This window comes from Balaenoptera borealis (genome assembly GCF_965194805.1).
Source record: "Balaenoptera borealis genome assembly, chromosome: 8".
Taxonomy (NCBI): Eukaryota; Metazoa; Chordata; class Mammalia; order Artiodactyla; family Balaenopteridae; genus Balaenoptera; species Balaenoptera borealis.
Genome location: NC_138865.1, coordinates 52,595,172 through 52,617,152, shown reverse-complemented (window position 1 = coordinate 52,617,152; position 21,981 = coordinate 52,595,172). Strand labels below are relative to the sequence as shown.

Here is a 21,981-nt window from a genome sequence, read left to right as displayed (position 1 = left end):
TAGATATATATTATTATATTATTATGCATAAAATTACATACAACTGATGAAACAGTTTTTCCCAATTCTGTTTTTTAGGCTGTCAGTGTTTTGCAGTCAGTGACAGAGAGAGGGAGAGGAGAATTCATTATTCCCATTTAGGTCTATATGAAAAAATAAGAAGATAGGCACTACCTGTTTAGCTTTCACTCAGTGGATGATATTCTGCTAAAGGCTCTTTAGTGTTCCAGTTTGTCTAATACCACAGCAACTCTAGGAATATTTTCATTTACTTTATATTTGAGGAAACTGAGCCTCAGGGAAGTTAAGTGATTCTCCAGGATCACACATATGTCCTGAGAATCTACATGCAATGCAGAATCCTATCTCACATATAAATAATTATTTAAATTTCATCCTGTTTAATTCTCAAACCCTTGGTTTCCTTCTTCAGTGCTTCCTGAAGATCATTGTTCCCTGGCTGACTCCTAACTGCACTGGCTACTCCATCTCTGTGTCCTTGGCAGCCTCTCCTTCTCTTTCTCAGTCTTAAAAGTTGAAGGTCCTCATAAGGTTTAGGTCCTCTTCTCATTCTACATCCTACTCATAAGTAATGACATCCTTACCATATCTTGATTTTCAAATATGCAACAAACACAAATTAATATCTCCATGATGTACATTGTTGTAGATTCCAGATCTGCATATGCATCCACCAATGGGAAATCTGTCTTTAGATGTTTGTAGAGCACTTTATAGAATACATCTGCCTTTCCCCTTCTTGAAAAGCCTCATTCCAGATGCTAGTGAGAGAATCCCATTTCCTTTATCTCTCATTGTAACAGGAAACTTAATTGAACTAATTTTAGCATGATTACTGCTTTTATATATCTTTCTTTTCCAAACAGAATTCTCCTAAAAGAGAGGTTTGGCATTTGCTTTTTTCACCTCTTTATTCGCGGAACTATTATATATCTGATATAGAAAATGAAGTTGTAAAATATAACCTACTGAAACAAATGAATGATGAGTAGAATTCATCATACAGGACTTCCCTGGTGGCGCAGTGGTTAAGAATCTGCCTGCCAATGCAGGGGACACGGGTTTGATCCCTGGTCCAGGAAGATCCCACATGCCGTGGAGCAATTAAGCCCATGTGCCACAACTACTGAGCCTGAGTTCTGCAGCCCACAAGGCTCAAATACTGAGCCTGTGAGCCACAACTACTGAAGCCCGTGCACCCTAGAACCCGCACACTGCAACTACGGAGCCCACTCGCCACAACTACTGAAGCCTGTGTGCCAAGAGCCCGTGCTCCGCAACAAGAGAAGCCACTGCAATGAGAAGCCCGTGCACCGCAGCAAAGAGTAGCCCCCGCTCGCCGTAACTAGAGAAAGCCTGTGCCTACCAACAAAGACCCAACACAGCAAAAAAAAAAAAAAAAAAAAGAATTCATCATCCATTTTTCAGTATGCTTTGAGAATTTAAGCTATTTCTTTTTATAAGAATAAACAAATCCAAGCTGTCATCTGGGGAAGAGTTTCATAAATTAAACAAGAAAATAATTTGAAAAAAGATAAAGGTAAGCATATTTTATTATATTTGAATACATTATAAAGTTCAATGTGATATTATACAAGCAAAAGTATTTTAAATACCATACATAGTTTGACTGAGATAAAGTAGAAGAATAAAATAGGTGAATACATTAGAGCCTTTCACACTTTAATCATTGTTATTTTGGATTCCTGGTCTGATAATTCCTAAATTTCTACTGTATCTGAGTCTGTTTCTGATATTTGCTCTATCACTTCAAACTGTGTTTTTCACTTTTTAGTATGGTAAGTTTCTTTAAAAGTTGAACTTGATGTACAGAATAAAAGGAACTGAGGTAAATTGAGCATTAGATGAGGATTTACATTTATCTTTCTAAGAGGTTGGCTGTGTTTACTTCTAGTCCTGGGCTCTGTTTCTGCCCTCTTTATTTTCCATATCAGCTAAGCTGGATTATCCTTCAGGATTGGTCTTCTTCTTTTTTTTTTTAATTAATTAATTAATTTCTTTATGTTTGGCTGCCTTGGGTCTTCGTTGCTGCGCGTGGGCTTTCTTTAGTTGCGGTGAACGGGGGCTACTCTTCTTTGCAGTGCGAGGGCTTCTCATTGTGGTGGCTTCTCTTGTTGCGGAGAACAGGCTCTAGGTGCACAGGCTTCAGTAATTGTGGCATGCAGGCTCTAGAGCGGAGGCTCAGTAGTTGTGGCACACGGGCTTAGTTGCTCCGCAGCATGTGGGATCTTCCCGGACCAGGGGTCGAACCGTGTGCCCTGCAGTGGCAGGTGGATTCTTAACCACTGCATCACCAGGGAAGTCCGGGATTGGTTTTCTTGAAAATAGATTTATTAGACCTGTTTGGCAAATAACCACCATAGGAGACAGGTCTGCATCTTGTTCACCATTGTATCATTAGCACAGAGTTCATAACAATTACTCCAAATAATTATTAACAGAGTATTCTTAGATTTTTCCATCAGACCTCCCATCAGAAGCTTCTGTTCACCTTGCATCAGAACCTTATATTGAAGTAATTAATAACCATCATTAGATGATTCAGTAGATTTCTACTGAGCCTCTTGGTTCATCATTCTCCATCTCACAATGAAGATGTAGGGCAGTGAAAATGTAGGGCATAGGATGCTAGATAAAATAGCCTTCTTTGCTTTCCTGGTGTCAGAGTCTTTGTAATGTTATACATTCTTTTTCAGTTCATATTTTTCTGGACAAGGGTTGTCTTGCTACTACTGAATTACTTTCTGTTTCATTTTGAGTTTAGTAGCTTAATAGGAAAGTAAAAACAGAAACATAAAGGGCCTGTACCATGATTTTCCATAATGTTCAATACATCACCGATTTCCTTCTCCATTCAACTTTCGTGGAAAGCATCATTGCATTTGATGCACTGAAGTAAAATGAAAACAGATACAAACCTGACTATGATGAGAGTGAAAGAAGTAAAGTGACTCCCCTGGTAAAACAATGACAATGGGAGTTCTTCTCTTGTCACTCTTCCACCTACTCCAGTATGGTTTCTGCTGATTAATTCCACCAAATCAGCTCTCAGTAAGGTCAGTTCCATCTGTTTCCCATGTAGTGGATGATTTCAATCTACAGAGCAGCTTACTGACAATCAATATAATGTTAATCAAAATGATGATAAATTATCCTTGTGAATAATTAAATATGTCATGTTTTAAAGTAAATAAAATATGAAACATGATTATGAGTTACAGTACATCAAATCCATGAAATCTCTTCTGAGGCAAAAATGTTTCAGAAAGGGAAAACCATGCAGAGAATAAAATGATCCACCTTCTACTCTAGGTCCCAGCCTTGCATAGGACCTCCTTTCTTTCCTCCAATTCAGATGGCAAATATCTCAAACCTGTTTTCTGTGTATATTGTCATTAACTTCTCTTACTCATCCTTCCACCTTCTCTTCACCTTCTGCTGATTAAGTCTACCAAACAAGCTCTCACTAAGTGGCCAATGCCATCTCTTTTCCCAGTGTAGGGAGCATTTTCCATCTACGTTTTCATGAATGCTTTGAGTCTTCTAAGCAGTTTCAGTCTTTTCAAACACGGTCTTCTCACCGTTCTCTCTCGTCCTGTTAACATATGGCCATTCCATGTCTGCTTCCTTTGTGGTGTTCCCTCCCTTTTAAGGTTAAGGTCATAGGACTCAATTTTAAGTCCTTTTCTCATTCTATACTCTCCTCGCATTTGATCACTTCTTCAGTTCCATGCTTTACACTTCATGGGATTGCTTGTAAATTGCCATCTCCAGTATCCAATGGACATTTGCACTGAAGTGTCTACTAGTTAGCTATAGGTAATATCTACTACTTTTATTTTTGTATCCTCACATGGCTTGATCCACCTTCTACTGGGGGAATTCCATTTTTCTCCCCACTCATTGTACCATTCAACCTAACTGATATTCATTTCTACTACAAATCAGGACTATTTTAAAAATAAGTAATAAAATTTAATTGAATTATGAATTAATTATTGTTTTTAGGTTACTCTCCTTAAAAAAAAAATCAAAGTTATAAAAAGCAAGATTGGATTAGTTATGTTCACGTCTGTGTCCTGAGGGCAACACAGAACCTGGCTAGAGGAAGTCTATTTTTATTTCTAATGTGAGAATCATAATGATGGTCAAGGAATTGTAGCACATTCTTTAATCATTTTGCACATTCAGGCTTGGTGTTTCTTTTTTAAAGAATAAACAAATGAAGTTTTCTATAGTAAGAATTTAATGAACAAAGAAAACTCATAAACTGAGTTAATACAAAGTATATATTTTTTCTCTTAACCACAGTGTATACATGCACATAATATTATGTAAATAAAAATAATTTAAATCTTTATAAATATTGAAATAAATATTAAAATAGATAAATAAGTAGATAAGTAAGTAGATAGATCAGCATAGGCATCTATGAGGGACTAGTGCCTGTAGAGTAGAACATCATGTTGCTTAATATTCCTGAAAACACTTGACAAATTAATTCAATTCAGGGCGTGATGAGAGCAGAAATGAAGTCTTTGACATGGCAGCACAGGTGGAAGTGTGGTCTCGTTAGTGAGAATCCTTTCCGTGTTGAAGCAGGTGTGTGTCATTCCTTCCTCCTGAGTCTTTCTTGCAAGTTTGTTGATGAAGAGAAGGATCTCATGACTTCTGCTCTGACAATCTCCCAGGCACAAGGGCTGTATTTCTTCTCTTGCAGATAGACAGTGATTCTGTGGAAGTATTTCCTCACAGCCAGGATGGAGTCCTCCTTCAGCAGGGGAGTCCCTTCCAGCCCCGCCTCCTGCATCAGACAGGCTTGCAGGTCAGTGAGCTGCTGAGAAAGTGCAGTGCAGAACTTGTCCAGGAGGGGCTCATCCCAAGCGGCAGCCGAGCCCTCCGTGCTGAAGAGCCGGAAGGTCTGCTGGATCGTCTCATGGACGACAGCGATGGCTTGAGCCTTCTGGAACTGGTTGCCACCAAACGCCTCCTGGGGGAATCCAAAGTCCTTTCTGTCCTTCAGGCAGGAGAAGGGGGAGATTCTCCTCATTTGTTGCAGGAGCATCAGGGCCCTCGTGTTAGCCAGGCTGTGGGTCTGAGGCAGGTCGCAGCCCAGAGAGCAGCTGGAGTTGCAGCTGAGCAGCACCAGGGCCAGGAGGAAGGACAAGGTTGGGGCCATCGGGGACCTTGTAGATGCTGCTGGCCTGGCTGAGGTGGGAACTCTGTGAACCCTGCTCTCTAGGTTCTCTGAAGACCTTCCTTCAGGCCTGGCTCTTAAATAGGGTCATATTCATTTCCATTTTCTGAATATTTCTTGTTACTTTCTACTTCTGTTTTTGCTTTTCATTTTGCACTCTCCAAATGGGTTAGGGCAGTGTTTCACAAATATTTTTTTCCATTATTGCCTCTGCCCCTGCCCACAGAGCCTTCTTAGATAGTTTTTCCTAATTGCCCCCCCAACATGAAATTTTGATAACACATATGTCCTGTGTATGTAATTATGTACTCCATGGATATCTCTACTCTGTACATATAAAAAGTGCAAAGCTTACTCTTTGTATTCACTGCAGGGTTAAGAATGACAAAAAGTTTTAAAGCTATTGAATTTTTAAAAAATTTTTATTGGAGTAGAGTTGGTTTAAAGTGTTGTGTTAGTTTCAGGTGTACAGCAAAGTGAATCAGTTATACATATACATATATCCACTCTTTTTTAGATTCTTTTCCCATATAGGTCATTATAGAGTATTGAGTAGAGTTCCCTGTGCTACAAAGTAGATCCTTATTATTTATCTATTTTGTATATAGTAGTGTGTATATGTCAATCCTAATCTCCCAGTTTATCCCTCCCCCCCTTACCCTCTGGTAACCATAAGTTTGTTTTCTACATCTGTCACTCTGTTTCTGTTTTGTAGATAAGTTCATTTGTACCCTTTTTTTAGATTCCACATATAAGCTATATCATATGATATTTGTCTTTCTCTGTCTGACTTACTTCACTTGGTATGACCATCTCTAGGTCCATCCATGTTGCTGCAAATGGCATTATTTCATTCTTTTTTATGGCTAAATAATATTCCATTATATATATGTACTACATCTTCTTTATCCATTCCTCTGTCAATGGACATTTAGGTTGCTTCCATGTCCTGGCTATTGTAAATAGTGCTGCAATGAACATTGGGGTGCATGTATCTTTTCTTCCCTTCTTTCTCTATTTTTTTATTACTTTTTATTGGAGTATAGTTGCTTTACCTTGTTGTGTTAGTTTCTGCTGTACAGCAAAGTGAATCAGTTATATGTATACATATATCCTCTCTTTTTTGGGTATCCTTCCCATTTAGGTCACCACAGATCACTGAGTAGAGCTCCCTGTGCTATACAGTAGGTTCTCATTAGTTATCTATTTTATACATAGTAGTGTATATATATCCATCCCAATCTCCCAATTCATCCTACCCCACTTTTCCCCCCTTGGTATCCATAAGTTTGTTCTCTACATCTGTGTCTCTATTTCTACTTTGCAAATAAGTTCGTCTGTACCAGTTTTCTAGATCCACATATGAGCGATATTATACAATATTTGTTTTTTTCTTTCTGACTTACTTCACTCTGTATGACAGTCTCTAGGTCCATCCACATCTCTGCCAATGGCACAATTTTGTTCCTTTTTATGGCTAATATTCCACTGTATATATGTACCACATCTTCTTTATCCATTCATCTGTTGATGAACATTTAGGTTGCTTCCAGTTCCTGGCTATTGTAGATAGTGTTGCTATGAACATTGGGTGCATGTATCTTTTTGAATTATGGTTTTCTTCGGGTATATGCCCAGGAGTGGGATTGCTGGGTCATATGGTAGTTCTATTTTTAGGGTTTTAAAAAATTATTTATTTATTTGGCTGAGCCAGGTCTTAGTTGCAGCATGTGGGATCTTTAGTTGCAGCATGCGAGATCTTTTTGTTGCAGCATGCAGGCTCTTAGTTGTGGCATGCTAGTTCCCTGACCAGGGATTGAACCTGGGCTGCCTGCATTGGGAGCGTGGAGTCTTAACTGCTGGACCACCAGGGAAGTCCCTATTTTTAGTTTTTTAAGGAACCTCCATACTGTTCTCCATAGTGGTTGTATCATTTTACATTCCCACCAACAGTGCAAGAGGGTTCCCTTTTCTCCACACCCTCTCCAGCATTTATTGTAGGTTTTTTGATGATGGCCATTCTGACCAGTGTGAAGTGATACTTCATTGTAGTTTTGATTTGCATTTCTCTAATAATTAGTGATGCTGAGCATCATGTGCTCTTTGGCCATCTGCATATCTTCTTTGGAGAAATGTCTATTTAGATATTCTGCCCATTTTTTTAAAGCTTTTTTAAAATGTAAATTTATTTAATTAATTAATTTATTTTTTGGCTGTGTTGGGTCTTTGTTGCTGTGCGCTGGCTTTCTCTAGTTGCAGTGAGCGGGGGCTATTCTTCATTGCGGTGTGCGGTCTTCTCATTGCAGTGGTTTCTCTTGTTGTGGAGCATGGGATCTAGGCACACAGGCTTCCGTAGTTGTGGCACGCAGGCTCAGTAGTTGTGGCTCACAGGCTTAGTTGCCCCGCGACATGTGGGATCTTCCCGGACCAGGGATTGAACCTGTGTCCCCTGAATTGGCAAGCAGATTCTTAGCCACTGTGCCACCAGGGAAGTTCCTTCTACCCATTTTTTGATTGGGTTGTTTGTTTTTTTGATATTGAGCTGCATGAGCTGTTTGTATATTTTGGAGATTAATCCCTTGTCAGTTGCCTCGTTTGCAAATATTTTCTCCCATTCTGAGGATGGTCTTTTCATTTCGTTTATGATTTCCTTTGCTGTGTAAAAGCTTTTAAGTTTAATTAGGTCCCATTTGTTTATTTCTGTTTTTATTTCCATTTCTCTAGGAGGTGGGTCAAAAAGGATCTTGCTGTGATTTATGTCTTAGAGTGTTCTGCCTATGTTTTCCTCTAAGAGTTTTATAGTGTCTGGTCTTACATTTAGGTCTCTAATCCATTTTGAGTTTATTTTTGTGTATGGTGTTAGGGAGTGTTCTAATTTCATTCTTTTCCATGTAGCTGTCCAATTTTCCCAGCACCACTTATTAAAGAGACTATCTTTTCTCCATTGTATATTCTTGCCTCCTTTGTCATAGATTAGGTGACCATAGGTGCATGGGTTTATCTCTGGACTTTCTATCCTGTTCCATTGATCTATATTTCTGTTTTGGGGCCAGTACCATATGGTTTTGATTACTATAACTTTGTAGTGCAGTCTGAAGTCAGGGAGCCTGATTCCTCCAGCTCCGTTTTTCTTTCTCAATATTGCTTAGCTTTTCATGGTCTTTTGTGTTTCCATATAAATTGTAAAATTTTTTGTTCTAACTCTGTGATAAATGCCATTGGTAATTTGATAGGGATTGCATTGAATCTGTAGATTGCTTTGGGTAGTATAGTCATTTTCACAATATTGATTCTTCCAATCCAAGAACATGGTATCAATACATCTCTCCATCTGTTTGTGTCATCTTTATTTATTTGTTTGTTTATTTATTTATTTATTTTTGGCTGCATTGGGTCTTTGTTGCTGTGCGCGGGCTTTCTGTAGTTGCAGCGAGCAGGGGCTACTCTTCGGTGCAGTGTGCAGGATTCTCATTGCAGTGGCTTCTCTCACTGCGTCGCACAGGCTCTAGGCACACGGGCTTCAGTAGTTGTGGCATGTGGGCTCAGTAGTTGTGGCGCATGGGCTTAGTTGCTCCACGGCATGTGGGATCTTCCCAGACCAAGGCTCGAACCCATGTCCCCTGCATTGTTAGGCGGATTCTTAACCAATGCACCACCAGGGAAGTCCTGTTTGTGTCATCTTTGATTTCTTTCATCAGTGTCTTATAGTTTTCTGAATACAGATCTTCTGCCTCCTTAGGTAGGTTTATTCCTAGGTGTTTTATTGTTTTTGATCTGATGGTAAATGGGATTGTTTTCTTGATTTCTCTTTCTGATCTTTCATTGTTAGTGTATAGGAATGCAAGAGATTTCTGTGTATTAAGTTTGTATCCTGCAACTTTACCAAATTCATTGATGGGCTCTAGTAGTTTTCTAGTAGCATCTTTAGGATTTTCTCTGTATAGTATCATGTCATCTGCAAACAGTGACAGTTTTACTTCTTTTCGAATTTGGATTCCTTTTCTATCTTTTTCTTCTCTGATTGCTGTGGCTAGGACTTCCAAGGTTATGTTGAATAATAGTGGTGAGAGTGGACATCCTTGTCTTGTTCCTGATCTTAGAGGAAATGCTTTCAGTTTTTCACCATTGAGAATGATGTTTTGCTGTGGGTTTGTTGGATATGGTCTTTATTATGTTGAGGTAGGTTCCCTCTGTGCCCACTTTCTGGAGAGTTTTCTTCATAAATGGGTGTTGAATTTTGTCAAAAGATTTTTCTGTATCTATTGAGATGATCATATGGTTTTTATTCTTCAGTTTGTTGATGTGGTGTATCACACTGATTGGTAAGCTATTGAATTTTAATTTAACTTTACAACTAAGTTTTCAGAGTGACTTTTAATTACTGTATTTACTTATATAAACAGGAATGTAGCAAACTACATATTTAAATAAAATTTATAAACTTTATAGTACTACCAAGGTATAGATATACTTAAAAATCATTTAAAACTGCTCAAAATAATTGAAATTTTAAAATTATTTTCTTAATATTTATTTTTAGGTACTTAACTTTTAATTTTGCTTCATATCATAAAATAATTTTTTTCAGAAAATTATTTTTAATTTCACTGATGCTAGATATTCATCTAGATATTGTCAACATTTTTTTCTGTTAAGCGCTTGCCGTAATTATGGATGTGTTGAACAACTTCAGTAGAATTAAATGATAAAATATAACCTTTTTTGTATTTAATATACAAATACAATTTTCTATTTGTATTTAATTCCCATAGCGCAAATCACACTGAGACTCAAACATAAGCAACAACCACAAGACAGCCAATGGGAGCTCAGAAGTAAGTAAAGGCCACCTCTCACAATATTACTTTGAGATCAAGCAAATGATGGAGAGAAAGTCCACCAGTGAGCCATCAAATCACCATAGTGTGGAGCACTGATCATATATGCAGTTTGTTTATCTTCCATGAACTCAGTGTCAACGCTTCTTGTATGTATGATACACAAGAAAACCCAAAGACAAAAATGAATACTAAGGAATAAGATTTTGTTGTATAGGGTTAAGCTTTGGAGTGCCACAGCATTGTAATAGCAAAATTTGTCATACCCCTAAAAACTAATGTTTGCACCCATGGAAGCAGTTATCATCCCCAGTGAGAATGCATGATTTAGCAGTCATCATCAATTTGAATCTTTCTCTCTATTTTTGCATTAAATTTCAAATTTCCCTAAGGACTTTCAGAGGTGCCAATCCAAGTCTGTCCTTTTCAAACAAAAGGAAACCATCTTCATAATTAATTTAGAACTGAATAAATATTGATTATGTTGTGGAAAGAATTAACTTTCAGCTCCAATCTTTAATACTTTTTATTTTGCAGTGGAAGTTATGTTGCTTCAGCCCTCTACATTCCCATCTTCAAACAATAGGTATGTGCCCATCTTTGGCAAATCAGCTCTGTAGTAACTGGACTCTGACTTATTCTCTGTGGTATCATCGGCACCAGGCCCAGTGTAATCACTCAACAGGTAATTTTAACTAAAGCAGTTTCTTAGATTTTCTCCTCCTACTGGAAGGCATTTGCAAATGACCAAGCTATTTTGCTTCATCAGGGCCATATTTGCTGGGATTATAATCGACAATGGCTAATATTTCCACTCTTCCCTTACTGGTATCAGTCATGCCTACTGAGTTTATTGCTAAAACCACTAGGATTATGTTTCCTTTAAGGTGCATATGGCTCTGGGGATTTAAGTTGCAGCACAATTTTCAGCCTTTGCCTGGCACTATATTAAACTCATGAGGATGGCCTCATCTCTAATTTGCCCTCTACTAGGTTAAGAACTAGCCTGATGTCATATACAGAGCCACCTATCTGAACTCAGACTCTCCCTGAATCTCACAGCTCACAGTAACCAGACACATATTACTCCTTAGTGGATCTTTTTTTTTTTTTTTAATTTTTTTTTTTTTAAAGACTGTTTAGGAACATTATTATCTTAAGAACGTTAGCCATCCATTTTTATTTATTTATTTTTATTTTTAGCTGTGTTGGGTCTTCGTTTCATGCAAGGGCTTTCTCTAGTTGCGGCAAGCGGGGGCCACTCTTCATCGTGGCGCGGGGGCCACTCTTCATCGTGGTGCGGGGGCCACTCTTCATCACGGTGCGCGGGCCTCTCACCTTCGCGGCCCCTCCCGTTGCGGGGCACAGGCTCCAGACGCGCAGGCTCAGCAGTTGTGGCTCACAGGCCCAATTGCTCTGCGGCATGTGGGATCTTCCCAGACCAGGGCTCGAACCCGTGTCCCCTGCATTAGCAGGCAGATTCTCAACCACTGTGCCACGAGGGAAGCCCCAGTGGATCTTTACTGATGTGGCAATTACTACGTTTCTCCTGAGAATCTTTGGAGACTCTTCACAAAGAATGATGAATGTTCTGTTGCATCCTGTATCTTCGTTCCATTCCATGGGAGAGTGGGCTCCTTTCAGTTTGATTTCCAAAATTTGGCCCATAATAATTAAAGCATGACTTCAGGTCCAAAACCATGAGTTTGGATTCTGAGTCCTTGGTCTGCTTTTTTTTCCTGCTAACCTGCCCTTTCATCTTTATTTACTCAGCATGAATATATTCTTACTTCTACATGACAGGCGTGTAGCCTTTAAAGACCTTTATGTTCTTAAGGTTTGGTACCCCACAAGATTCATTAAAGTCCTAATCCCCAAAGTGATGGTGTTAGGTGGTGGGCCCTTTGGGAGGTGATTAGGTCATGAAGATGGAGGCCTCACAATTGCAATTAGTGCCCTTTTAAAAGAGGTCTCAGATAAATCCCCCAGTCTCTGACACGTGAGGATACAAGGAGAAGTGAACAGTGTGTGACCTGGAAGCAGGCTTTCACCAGAACTGGACCATGCTGACACCCAGATCTTGGATTTCCAGACTCTGGAACTGTGAGTAATTTCTGCTCTTTACAAACTACCCAGTCTATGCTATTTTGTTGAAGATGCCCAAATAGTAAGACATGTCCTGACCTATTGTATCCTCAGAATACCTTCCAGGAGTGTGTAAAATACCTAAAGGGAGAGACACCATCTTACCCAACCCCGTTTCCTAGACAGCTAGTCCAGTCCCTGTCATTTCAGGAGCTCAATCATATATTTGATAGATATATTTGATAGATACGATGTGAGAGGACATCGTATTCTTTAAAATTCTTTGTGGTTCTACAAGGGAACCACAAAATTCTTTGTGGTTCTACAAGGGAAGTTACAATGGAATATTGTATGAGGTATTTTTTAAAAGACTGTTTGCAGCACTATTTTCTTCAAGTTCGCATTTTCAGTATTTAGAAGACAAGGATGAGAATCATGGGCCTGGACATAAATGGAAGACCCAGTCTCCACTTTTAGTTCAGTCATCCTCAAGTACTTGCAAGGAGCTACGTGGCCCTACTTTTCTTGTCTCCCTCAGGCAAAAAGGAAACAACTTGTGTCTCCACTTGGGAATATTTTCCTTGTTAGTCTGTGCCTTTGGGAATCAACTTGAATGCTTCTTTCAAAGAGTCAGTCACGCTGTGAACTCTAATGAGTGACATCCATGTCATCATACCTAAGTTGAAATTGTGGAATCAGACCCCAAGTCAAATTTTTTTTATAATGTGAGTGTAAGCAAGAACATTGTTTTGGTTTCTTTTCTCTAGAATGTCATTAGTACAAATAGTATAAAAGTGAAAAGTAGTCTTATTCATTGAACTTATCTCCTCTTCCATTAGTCACCCAATAACTTCCCAACTTCTTTGCACTTAGATTCCCATGATAATAAATTCAGGCCAGCTAATGTGAGCAGAGGTGATATTGCCCTATACTGTCTTGGCCCTTGAAAACATCCCATGTAATCCCCACACTTTTTCCTTTACCACTGAGTGGAATAGACTCAAACACCACAAATTGGAAATCACACGTTGAATAGAGCAACGCCACACAATAGAGGGCACCCATGTCCCTACATCACTGTTTAGCAGAAGCCAACTAGAAAATTCATCTGATTAGGAATGCCTGCATTTTTCTCTTAAAGATGGAAAGATAAATTTCTATTATGACCCAACTACTGACATCTTTCTGTTTCTCTGTTACAGCAGCTAGCATGAAATTAACTGACAAATGTCTTGAACAGCATACTATGCTAACAACCTTTCCATTTTAAAATAGACGTCATAGTTGGGAACCCAAATACCCTCCAAGAAGTTAAACAGATTTTAGAAAGCACGTTGTAAAATTACCTGTTTAAGAAAATAGATTGTGTTCTTCTTTGTAAATATATTTTTGTAAACTCGTGATACTCACTTCAGATAGTTTTCAGCATGTGCAGAAATATGAGTGGAAGTACCTTTGGAGGACTAAACAAACAATAATCATTTGATTAGAAGTGTCACAGGTGTACCTTTCTTCTTTATTTGTTGACAGTAAGTGGAGAATTATTCCATGAGGGAAAGGAACACTTTAATTTCTCCTCTGATAACCTCCCAGGCACAGGGGCTGTATTCCTTTTCCTTCAGATAGAGATGGATTCTTTGGAAATATTTCGGGACAATTCCCAAATATGGACAATCCAGATTATCTTCTTCCACCTGCTTATGCAGTAGTTCCAAGGTGTGATCAAGGCTAGAGAGTAGTTTACGGAGTAGGGTGTTGTTCCAAGCAGCTTGGCTTTCCTCCGTGTTGAAGAAGTTACCATCTGCTGGAGCATCAGATGGTGGTAGCCGGTGCCTTGAGTCGTCAGGATTTCTGTGATATTCCCTCTTTTCCAAGGAAATTTGAAGTCGGTTCTGTCTCTAGGCATGACTGAAACGGGATCTTCTTCATCTGTCTCAAAAGTATGAAGAGTTCCCTGTTCTGTAGGCTATGGATCCAAGGCAAGTTCCAGGCAAGAGGGCAAGCAGGGATGGAGCAGAGTATCCTGCCGCTAGCAAATAGATCTGGGCCATTGAGAATTTCAGTGATTCACCAGCTGGCCGCGAGGGGGCGCGCGGGCACCACTAAACAATTAGCGGGAAGGTTCCTTCCCTGGAACCCGGGACAGCGCGCTTCTCTAGGCGGCGGCAAGAGGCCGCCGGATGTCTTTTGATCGGTTCGGCTAGGGAAACGCTGACTTCTGAGAATTTGCAGTTTCCGCGGTTTGGGCAGCGCGAGAGAAAGTGAGTTGCATCCTCACGGAGCAATTTTATACTGATTTAATAGTGCGAAAAAACTTTTGTCTTTGCGATGCTGAGTTCTCAAGTGGGAGCCTTGTCGCGGCCGCGCCAGCGACATTTTTGTCTGGTTGGAAGCTGGAACCTTGCATTTTCGGGCTTTCCACTGAGTTTTGTGCTTTATTTTCGCACAGAAACTTGGGCGAGGCCATTTTTGGGCAAGAAGCCGTTTTCTGAGGGGTTTGAAGCTGGGAAGCGAGTTGGGGCCGATTTTACAGATTCGGGCTCGTTTCTGGAGCTGTGCTAAGGGCTCAGAGAAAGGGGAACGCGGCGGTGTTGGGACGCCCGGACGGGGTGGGGACGCCCTGGGGGTGAGTCGGAGCGCGGCCACCACCGGGGCCGAGGACGCGGGAGCTGAGCGCCCCTGTAGATGCTCTGGGACTTCATGGTGTCTTTCAAGGATTCAGCGTTAACGTGGGGGAGGAAGTACTGAATAACTGAAAAGTAGGAACATTAGAAAACTCACAGCATTTTATTTTTTATATTTTTAAATTTATATTGCTTAAATTAAATATTTTAGAATTTTTTATATTTTAAAATATTTTCTGAAAATATTTAAATATTGAAGGTAGGATATTAAAATATATGAGTATTAAAACACAGCATTTTATTAAACTATTTAAACTATAGTTTCTTTATACTAAAACAAGAATTTAATATAATTTTACTTTTCTAGCTTTAATGGAAGCAAACTCATTAATATTTTCAAGACTACTTCTTTACTTGTTTGAGAGAACTGCAGTGTTTGACAATTTCTTGTGACTCTGTGACAGTCTTAAATAATTTTTATTTAACTCGAGTCCTTTCTCAGGACTCCAGCTTGACTGTAGTGTAGAAAGAAGAGTTATTAGTGTCCTGTACAAGCAGTTGAGGACATTTACCAGGTCTGATCTTCTCATTTTCTTTGGTAAGAATTTTATAGACTAAACAGAAATTACCCAAATTTCACTGGCAACGTGAAGCCTTCCTCTGTAAGGCTGTCAGCGTCATCCAAATGCAGGGTCATTTCTGTCTTTTTTTTAAATTTTGATATTTTCTTTAGCATGTATGTTGTGGCATTTTCATTTTTATATATTGCCTTAAAATATTACTTATCTTGATCACTTAGATTTGGTGCCTTCTTACATTCCGTGCTTGAGGGAAGTCCTCCCTTTCTTTACCCAGATAGCCAGGAGATAGCTTTCGAAGTAATGTTGTGATCTTCTATAGCTAAAAATATAGGAATGTCCCATTTCTCGTCACCCTCTGCCCCATCTACATTTTATAACCCATTTCCTGGTCCCCATAACATTTAAAAACACCTTTGTCTTAAAATAATATCACCAGAGGTGGTCTGAGACTGAAGATGAGGGAAGGGACTGTTTATCTCATTTATACTATTCACAGAGCAGCCATTTTTCCTCGATGCTGGTTCTCTGCAAATGTTTCAAGTGCTGTAGGATTTCTCTCCTTAATATACCAGGCACTGTTCTAAGCCTGGAAACTTGGGCTTTGCTCCCTCACAGTCCAGAAGGCAACCCCTCTCCTGCAGTTTGCATTTGGGGCCTCAACACGCAGCCCCCTGACAGTGTTAAGGGAGCGGCAGTCAAAGCCTCTCTTGGCGGGACTGATCATGGACTCTACAAGTTACTATATGTCACATTAATGCTAAAGGCAGCTATGTTCGCTAAATTCAGATTCTCAGACTATAATTTGCAAACTTCATTTAATCTTTACAGTTCCCTGTGTGACAACTACTTGAGTTGTCTCAGTTTTTTAGAAGAGGAAATCAAAATCTGATGTCATTTAAACTCAGGAGCCACAGACCTTTGTCAGAGTGGAGCTTTCTGCTGCTCCCAGGCCCTCCTCTTCATCAGCTCTGAGCACTGGCCCTCAGCTGCACTGAGCACGTGGTGCTTCCCTCATCCTAATCCTGCCTCTGAAGTCTGTCTTCCCTACTCCCTGGAGGTCAGTCACCATCCCTGCCTTACTTTCCTGGAATCCACATTGCCAAGCGCGTTGTCACATATATATGTGGTGAACACACTTTTGGTGACAGAAGGAAGAGAATGGTATGAATTAGTCCTTGGTGTTAACATTTATGCTACTCTTATCCATAGACTATGTCTGGAAACATGAGCTATGACTCCTGTAAAGTCATGTAGAGGAATTCAAATCTAATGTCTTAGCCCCTTAAAGGGGAAATGGAGAGAGGCAGGCTAGTTGTATTTTGGTGCATTACAAAGCGTGAAAATAGAGTAAAATATCAAATGTCTAAGTACTCTTATTAGAATTAAAAAGACACAGATTGAGACTCAGATTTTTATTTCAACCTTGCGTCTCATTTGGATGAGTATATCCTATTGGATTTATACTCTGTCCTTTTCCATGAATGTGTTTAATTTCCAGTGTAATAAACAAAAGAAGCATTGAAGTTGCGACATTATCTGTTGCCAATAAATTGAAGAGAAATTGGAAAAACTTGGAAACAACATTGGCATAAGTACAGAATTGACAACCTTGCACTATTTAAGAATCTCATTTGCAGGCAGGTACTCAGAGCAGCTGGATACAGGCTCCCACAGCCAGACACCTGCATCACCAAGCTCACCGGGGCCTGCCAACCTCCTCACTGATGACACCCAGGATGATGTTCTCCAGCCCTGTCTGCACCCTTAGCTGTGACCGGCCCCGAACCACGGCCTGCCAAAGCAGGAGACCCTCACAAGTTCTGCACCTAATGGAAGAATCTTCTTTGTTTTCCTGCCTGAAGGACAAGAAGGTTTTCAGGTTCCTCCAGGAGCAGCCAGTTCCAAATAGCTCAGGCCACCTCTTTCTCCATGCAGTAATCTAGCAGATCTTCAACTTTTTCAGCAAAAAGGGATGATAATCCTCACTGGACTGATCAGCAGCTAGAATTTTTGGAGGCCTGTTTGGTGCAGAAAATGGAGATGGAAAGACTTTCTGAGCAATGAGGACTCCAGCCAGACTTTGAAGAACTCCTTCCAAAGTACCAGGCTCAGGGAATTCCCTGGTGGTCCAGTGGTTAGGACTCGGCGCTTTTACTGCTGTGACTCAGAGTCAATCCCTGATCCCACAAGCCGCTGGACGTGGCCAATAAAACCCAAAAACAAAAAAGACAAAAAAAAACCCAAAAGTAAACACAAAGTACCAGGGTCGATCTGAGAAGGAAAGTACACAACTGCTGTTGCCTGGGACATTGTCATACTGGAAGTTAAGATGTGAAAATCAGTAAATGCTTTCTTTGTATTAATAAGCTCATCAGAAGACTCAGGAAGTTGAAAAGGAGACTTAGTCTTCAACACTATGTCTCATCTACAGTCCTCCCTCAGTACCCAAGGAGGAGAGGTTCCAGGACCTCCACGGATACCGTGGATCTTCAAGTTCCTTATATAAGATGGTATAGTATTTGCATATAACCTACATACATCTCCCATATACTTTTTTTTTTTAATTTTTTTAAATGTGTTTTATTTTATTTTTAATTTATTTATTCATTTATTTAATTTTTGGCTGCATTGGGTCTTCCCTGCTGCACGCGGGCTGTCTCTAGTTGCAGTGAGCAGGGGCTACTCTTTGTTGCGGGGCGCAGGCTTCTCATTGTGGTGGCTTCTCTTGTTGCAGAGCACAGGCTCTAGGCGCACGGGCTTCAGTAGTTATGGCTCGTGGGCTCTAGAGCTCAGGCTCAGTAGTTGTGGCGCACAGGTTTAGTTGCTCCGTGGCATGTGGGATCTTCCCGGACCAGGGCTCAAACCCGTGTCCCCTGCATTGGCAGGCGGATTCTTAACCACTGTGCCACCAGGGAAGCCCCGCCATATACTTTAAATCACCTCTGGATTACTTATAATACTTAATACAATGTAAATGCTATAAATAGTTGCTGGCACATGGCAAATTCAAGCTTTGCTTTTTGGAACTTTCTGGAATTTGTTTTTCAAATATTTTCAACCTGTAGTGGTTGAACCCATGTATATGGAGGGCTGACTGCACTTGTTAGTGGCTTCAATCTTGTAAATATTTACTCAAAGACTTTTTTGTCTGCTTCCGTTAAAAAATATATTGAGTCATTTTGGCAGATTTTTATCAATAAGAAACTGTAGTTTTGAATAGAAAGAAATTTCATTTTAATTTGTAATAATTAGTATTTATTATCTTGTGATAATTGCTATATTTGCAAATTTTACTATTTATGTTATAATGTGGCAAGCTTTGCGTTTTGTTTTATTTTGCTTTGTGGGGGTAGTTTAATCTATATTTTAAGTGCTGAGTCTTACTTTTTTTTTTTTTGGCCGCGCGCGGCATGTGGGATCTTAGTTCCCTGAGCAGGGATCAAACCCACGCCCGCTGCAGTGGAACCACAGTCTTAACTGCTGGACCGCCAGGGAAGTCTGCTGAATCTTACTTTTGCTTTTATTTATTTATTTTTTATTGGAGTATAATTGCTTTAAAATGTTGTGTTAGTTTCTGCTGTACAATGAAGTGAATCAGCTATATGTCTACATATATCCCCTCCCTCTTGGACCTCCCTCCCCCCTCCCCCCTCCCCCCTCCCCCCTCCCACCCATCTAGGTCATCACAGAGCACCGAGCTGAGCTCCCTGTGCCAAACAGCAGGTTCCCCCTAGCTATCTATTTTACACATCGTAGTGTATACATGTCAATCCTAATCTCCCAATTCGTCCCACCCTTCCCTTCCCCCTCCACCATGTCCACACATCTGTTCTCTATGTCTGCGTCTCTATTCCTGCCCTGCAAATAGGTTCACCTGTACCATTTTTCTAGATTCCACATGTATGCGTTAATATATGATATTTGTTTTTCTCTTTCTGGCTTACTTCACTCTTTTGCTTTTAAAGACATGCAAAGTGCCCTTAAACCTTCAGTCACCCTTAAAATCCAAAAGGCACATAAATAGTTTCGTTAATTCTATTTATGTTTTTGCCCATCTTCCAGTAAGAACTGAAAGGAAATGCCATTTTTTGATGCCATTTCTTTCCTGGAAACTTGAACTTGCCACCATGGGAAACCACTACTTCAGCCAGCAAACGTGGAATTGCCACACAGAGCCTATATCTTCTCATTTTTCACTTCTGGATCAAAATGTCACACAGGTGCTTCAGATTGGCAAAGTCTTATTCAAGTGCCTGCATTCTATCTGCAAAGGAGGCTAGAAATTTGCATTGGGTCTCCTACATTGGTGAATTAGTGTTCTATTGATGCATAATTAATAACCTAAAAATTTAGTGGCATTAACCACTAGTCTTATTACCTAACAGTTTTTATGAATCAAGAATTTGAGAGCGCTTTCAGTGGGCTCAGGATCTCTCATGAGGTGGCGGTCAAGATGTCGGCTGGCCTGCAGTCACCTGAAGGCTTGACTTGGGTTGGAGGATCTGCTTCTAACGTGGGTCATTCACATGACCACTGGCAGGAAGCCTCAGTTCCTCATCACAGTCACCTGTGTCCCTCCAGTAAGCTCTGTGATGTGTCCTCACAACAGCTGGCTTCTCCCAAAGTGAGTGATGAAAACTAGAAGTGGAGAAGGCAGTAAATGGTTTTATGACAGTCTTATAAGTTACACACCATCACTTCAACCTGTGTTGTGTATTCATTAGAGGGAAGTTGCTACATCAAGCACGTAGTCAAGGGAAGGGACAGGAAAGAGTATGAGACAGTTTGTGAATATATTTTAAAACAACTGCAATGAAAGAAATAGGATTCGTAAGGTAGGCATATCCCTTCATGTAGAAAGGCTGTTGTACAGATGATGGGTGGCCATGAGTATGATGTCAAAAGAACAATCTGTGATGATTTATTGGCTATGGGCTTTGAGGAAGTTGAGAACTCAATGATAATGTCCATGTCTCTATCTTGGGCTGCCGAATGATTGGGGCCCATTCACACAGGGGACATAGAAGGGCAAGAAAGTTTGAAAAATATGTATTCAATTTTGAACATGTTAAGTGGAGATATTCTAGATATTCTAGCATGTAGAAATATGGATCTAATGTTTGGAGCTAAGATTCTGGGGAAAGAGATGCATATGGAGGTCACAATCATAGAGATGACATTTGGAACTATTTGGGAGGTTGAGACCTATATGTGCAGAGAGGATGAAGTGTGGGACTAGCACAGAATTTTGAGGAACACCAATTCCCTAAGATGAGAGGGAGTAGTCAATAAAGGAAGGAGAGGAGGAGGAGAAAAGCAGAAGATGGTGGTGACATAGAGACCAGATGAAGGTCAGACCTTAAGATGGAGGGCGTGGTCAGAATCGTCAGATGCTTCTGAGATGTTACCCGTAGCTGACTGGCTGATCTCTGACCTCAGTAAGTTGTAGTTTATTGTAAACCTTGGCTGAGTGGTTTCAAGAGAACAAGGGAAGCTGAAGCCACATTATACTGAGTGGAGAAATTAGCTGCATGTGAAGAAATAGGGACAGATAATGCAAAGAACGTTGAAGAAGTTTGGGTATGAACAGAATGACAGAAGCAAAATACTACTAACAAGTAGTCATAGGGCTGAGGAATAGTCATGTTTAGGATAAAATGAAAATTAAGCACATTTAATGTTGATCAAAACTAGCCAATAAAAAGAAAGATGTTGATACAGGAGAGAGAGGATGTAACTGATAAAGCATAAACATCTTATTAAAGTCCCCTCTGCTTTTCTATCAAAGGAATCATTCTGAAGAACTAAGCCTTCTGGAATTGTCCCTCTGGTGTCACAGAGGTTTTGCATCCTGAGGCAGTGCGCCAGGCTGAGGCTTGGAATGGGTAAGGAGTTTATTTTACAAAGTGATGTAAAGTCTAAATGTGAGAATGGCTATGGGCCAAACTTCCATCTCTCTTCTCTGGCTGATCAGTTTCATCAAGGATGTTTATCGATGCTGAGGTTGTAAAAAATGTGTTCTTAAAATCTATGTGCTTGCATGCCCCTGGATAGTAATCATGTACCCTCAGGGATACCAATATCTAGGTTTGAACACTGATATATATATATATATATATATATATATATGTATATATTTTAATATTTGTTTATTTATTTTGGCTGCGCTGGGTCTTAGTTGTGGCACGGGATCTTTGCTGAGACATGCGGGATCCTTTAGTTGCGGCATGTGGACTTCTTAGTAGTGGCATGTGGATTTTTAGTTGTGGCATGCATGCAGGATCTAGCTCCCCAACCAGGGATCAAACCCAGGCCCCCTGCATTGGGAGCGCAGAGTCTTACCCACTGGACCACCAGGGAAGTCCTTGAACACTGATATATTAATGGATACCAGTATTCAGTGGCTTCACTGGTCTTTACTTACCTGGAATCTCTTTACTTTGGAGCACAAACAAATAGAATCAAATTTGTGGTTTTGGAAGAAATTGAGACCTTGTTTCCCCTCTAGAGGTCAGTCCAAAATAGTTTTTTAAAACAATTTTTATTCTTTATTTTTTTAAATATTTATATATTTATTTATTTATTTTGGCTGCACAGGGTCTTAGTTGTGGCAT

The 21,981-nt window shown here is 40.0% G+C and overlaps 1 protein-coding gene and 1 long non-coding RNA gene across 9 annotated transcripts in view; one reads left to right on the top strand and one right to left on the bottom strand.

Annotated features, from left to right (window-relative positions):
- Positions 1–1,422: 1,422 nt before the first annotated feature.
- The window catches only part of LOC309633868, a 49,696-nt gene continuing 29,137 nt past the window's right edge, over positions 1,423–21,981 (top strand). For 3 of the 8 annotated variants that reach the window (XR_014247719.1, XR_014247720.1, XR_014247721.1), the window contains exons 1-4: positions 1,423–1,561; positions 10,012–12,180; positions 12,560–12,700; positions 17,005–21,252. This is a non-coding gene — a long non-coding RNA (uncharacterized lncRNA). The remainder of the gene's footprint in view (positions 1,562–10,011; positions 12,181–12,559; positions 12,701–17,004; positions 21,253–21,981) is intronic. The other 5 variants (XR_014247722.1, XR_014247725.1, XR_014247726.1 and 2 more) reach the window with 5 other exon arrangements.
- Positions 1,561–10,017, bottom strand: LOC309633865 (interferon alpha-1-like). The gene has a single exon (XM_082403160.1). It carries the CDS (start codon positions 5,219–5,221, stop codon positions 4,652–4,654), a length of 570 nt encoding a protein of 189 aa, XP_082259286.1. The 5' UTR covers positions 5,222–10,017; the 3' UTR covers positions 1,561–4,651.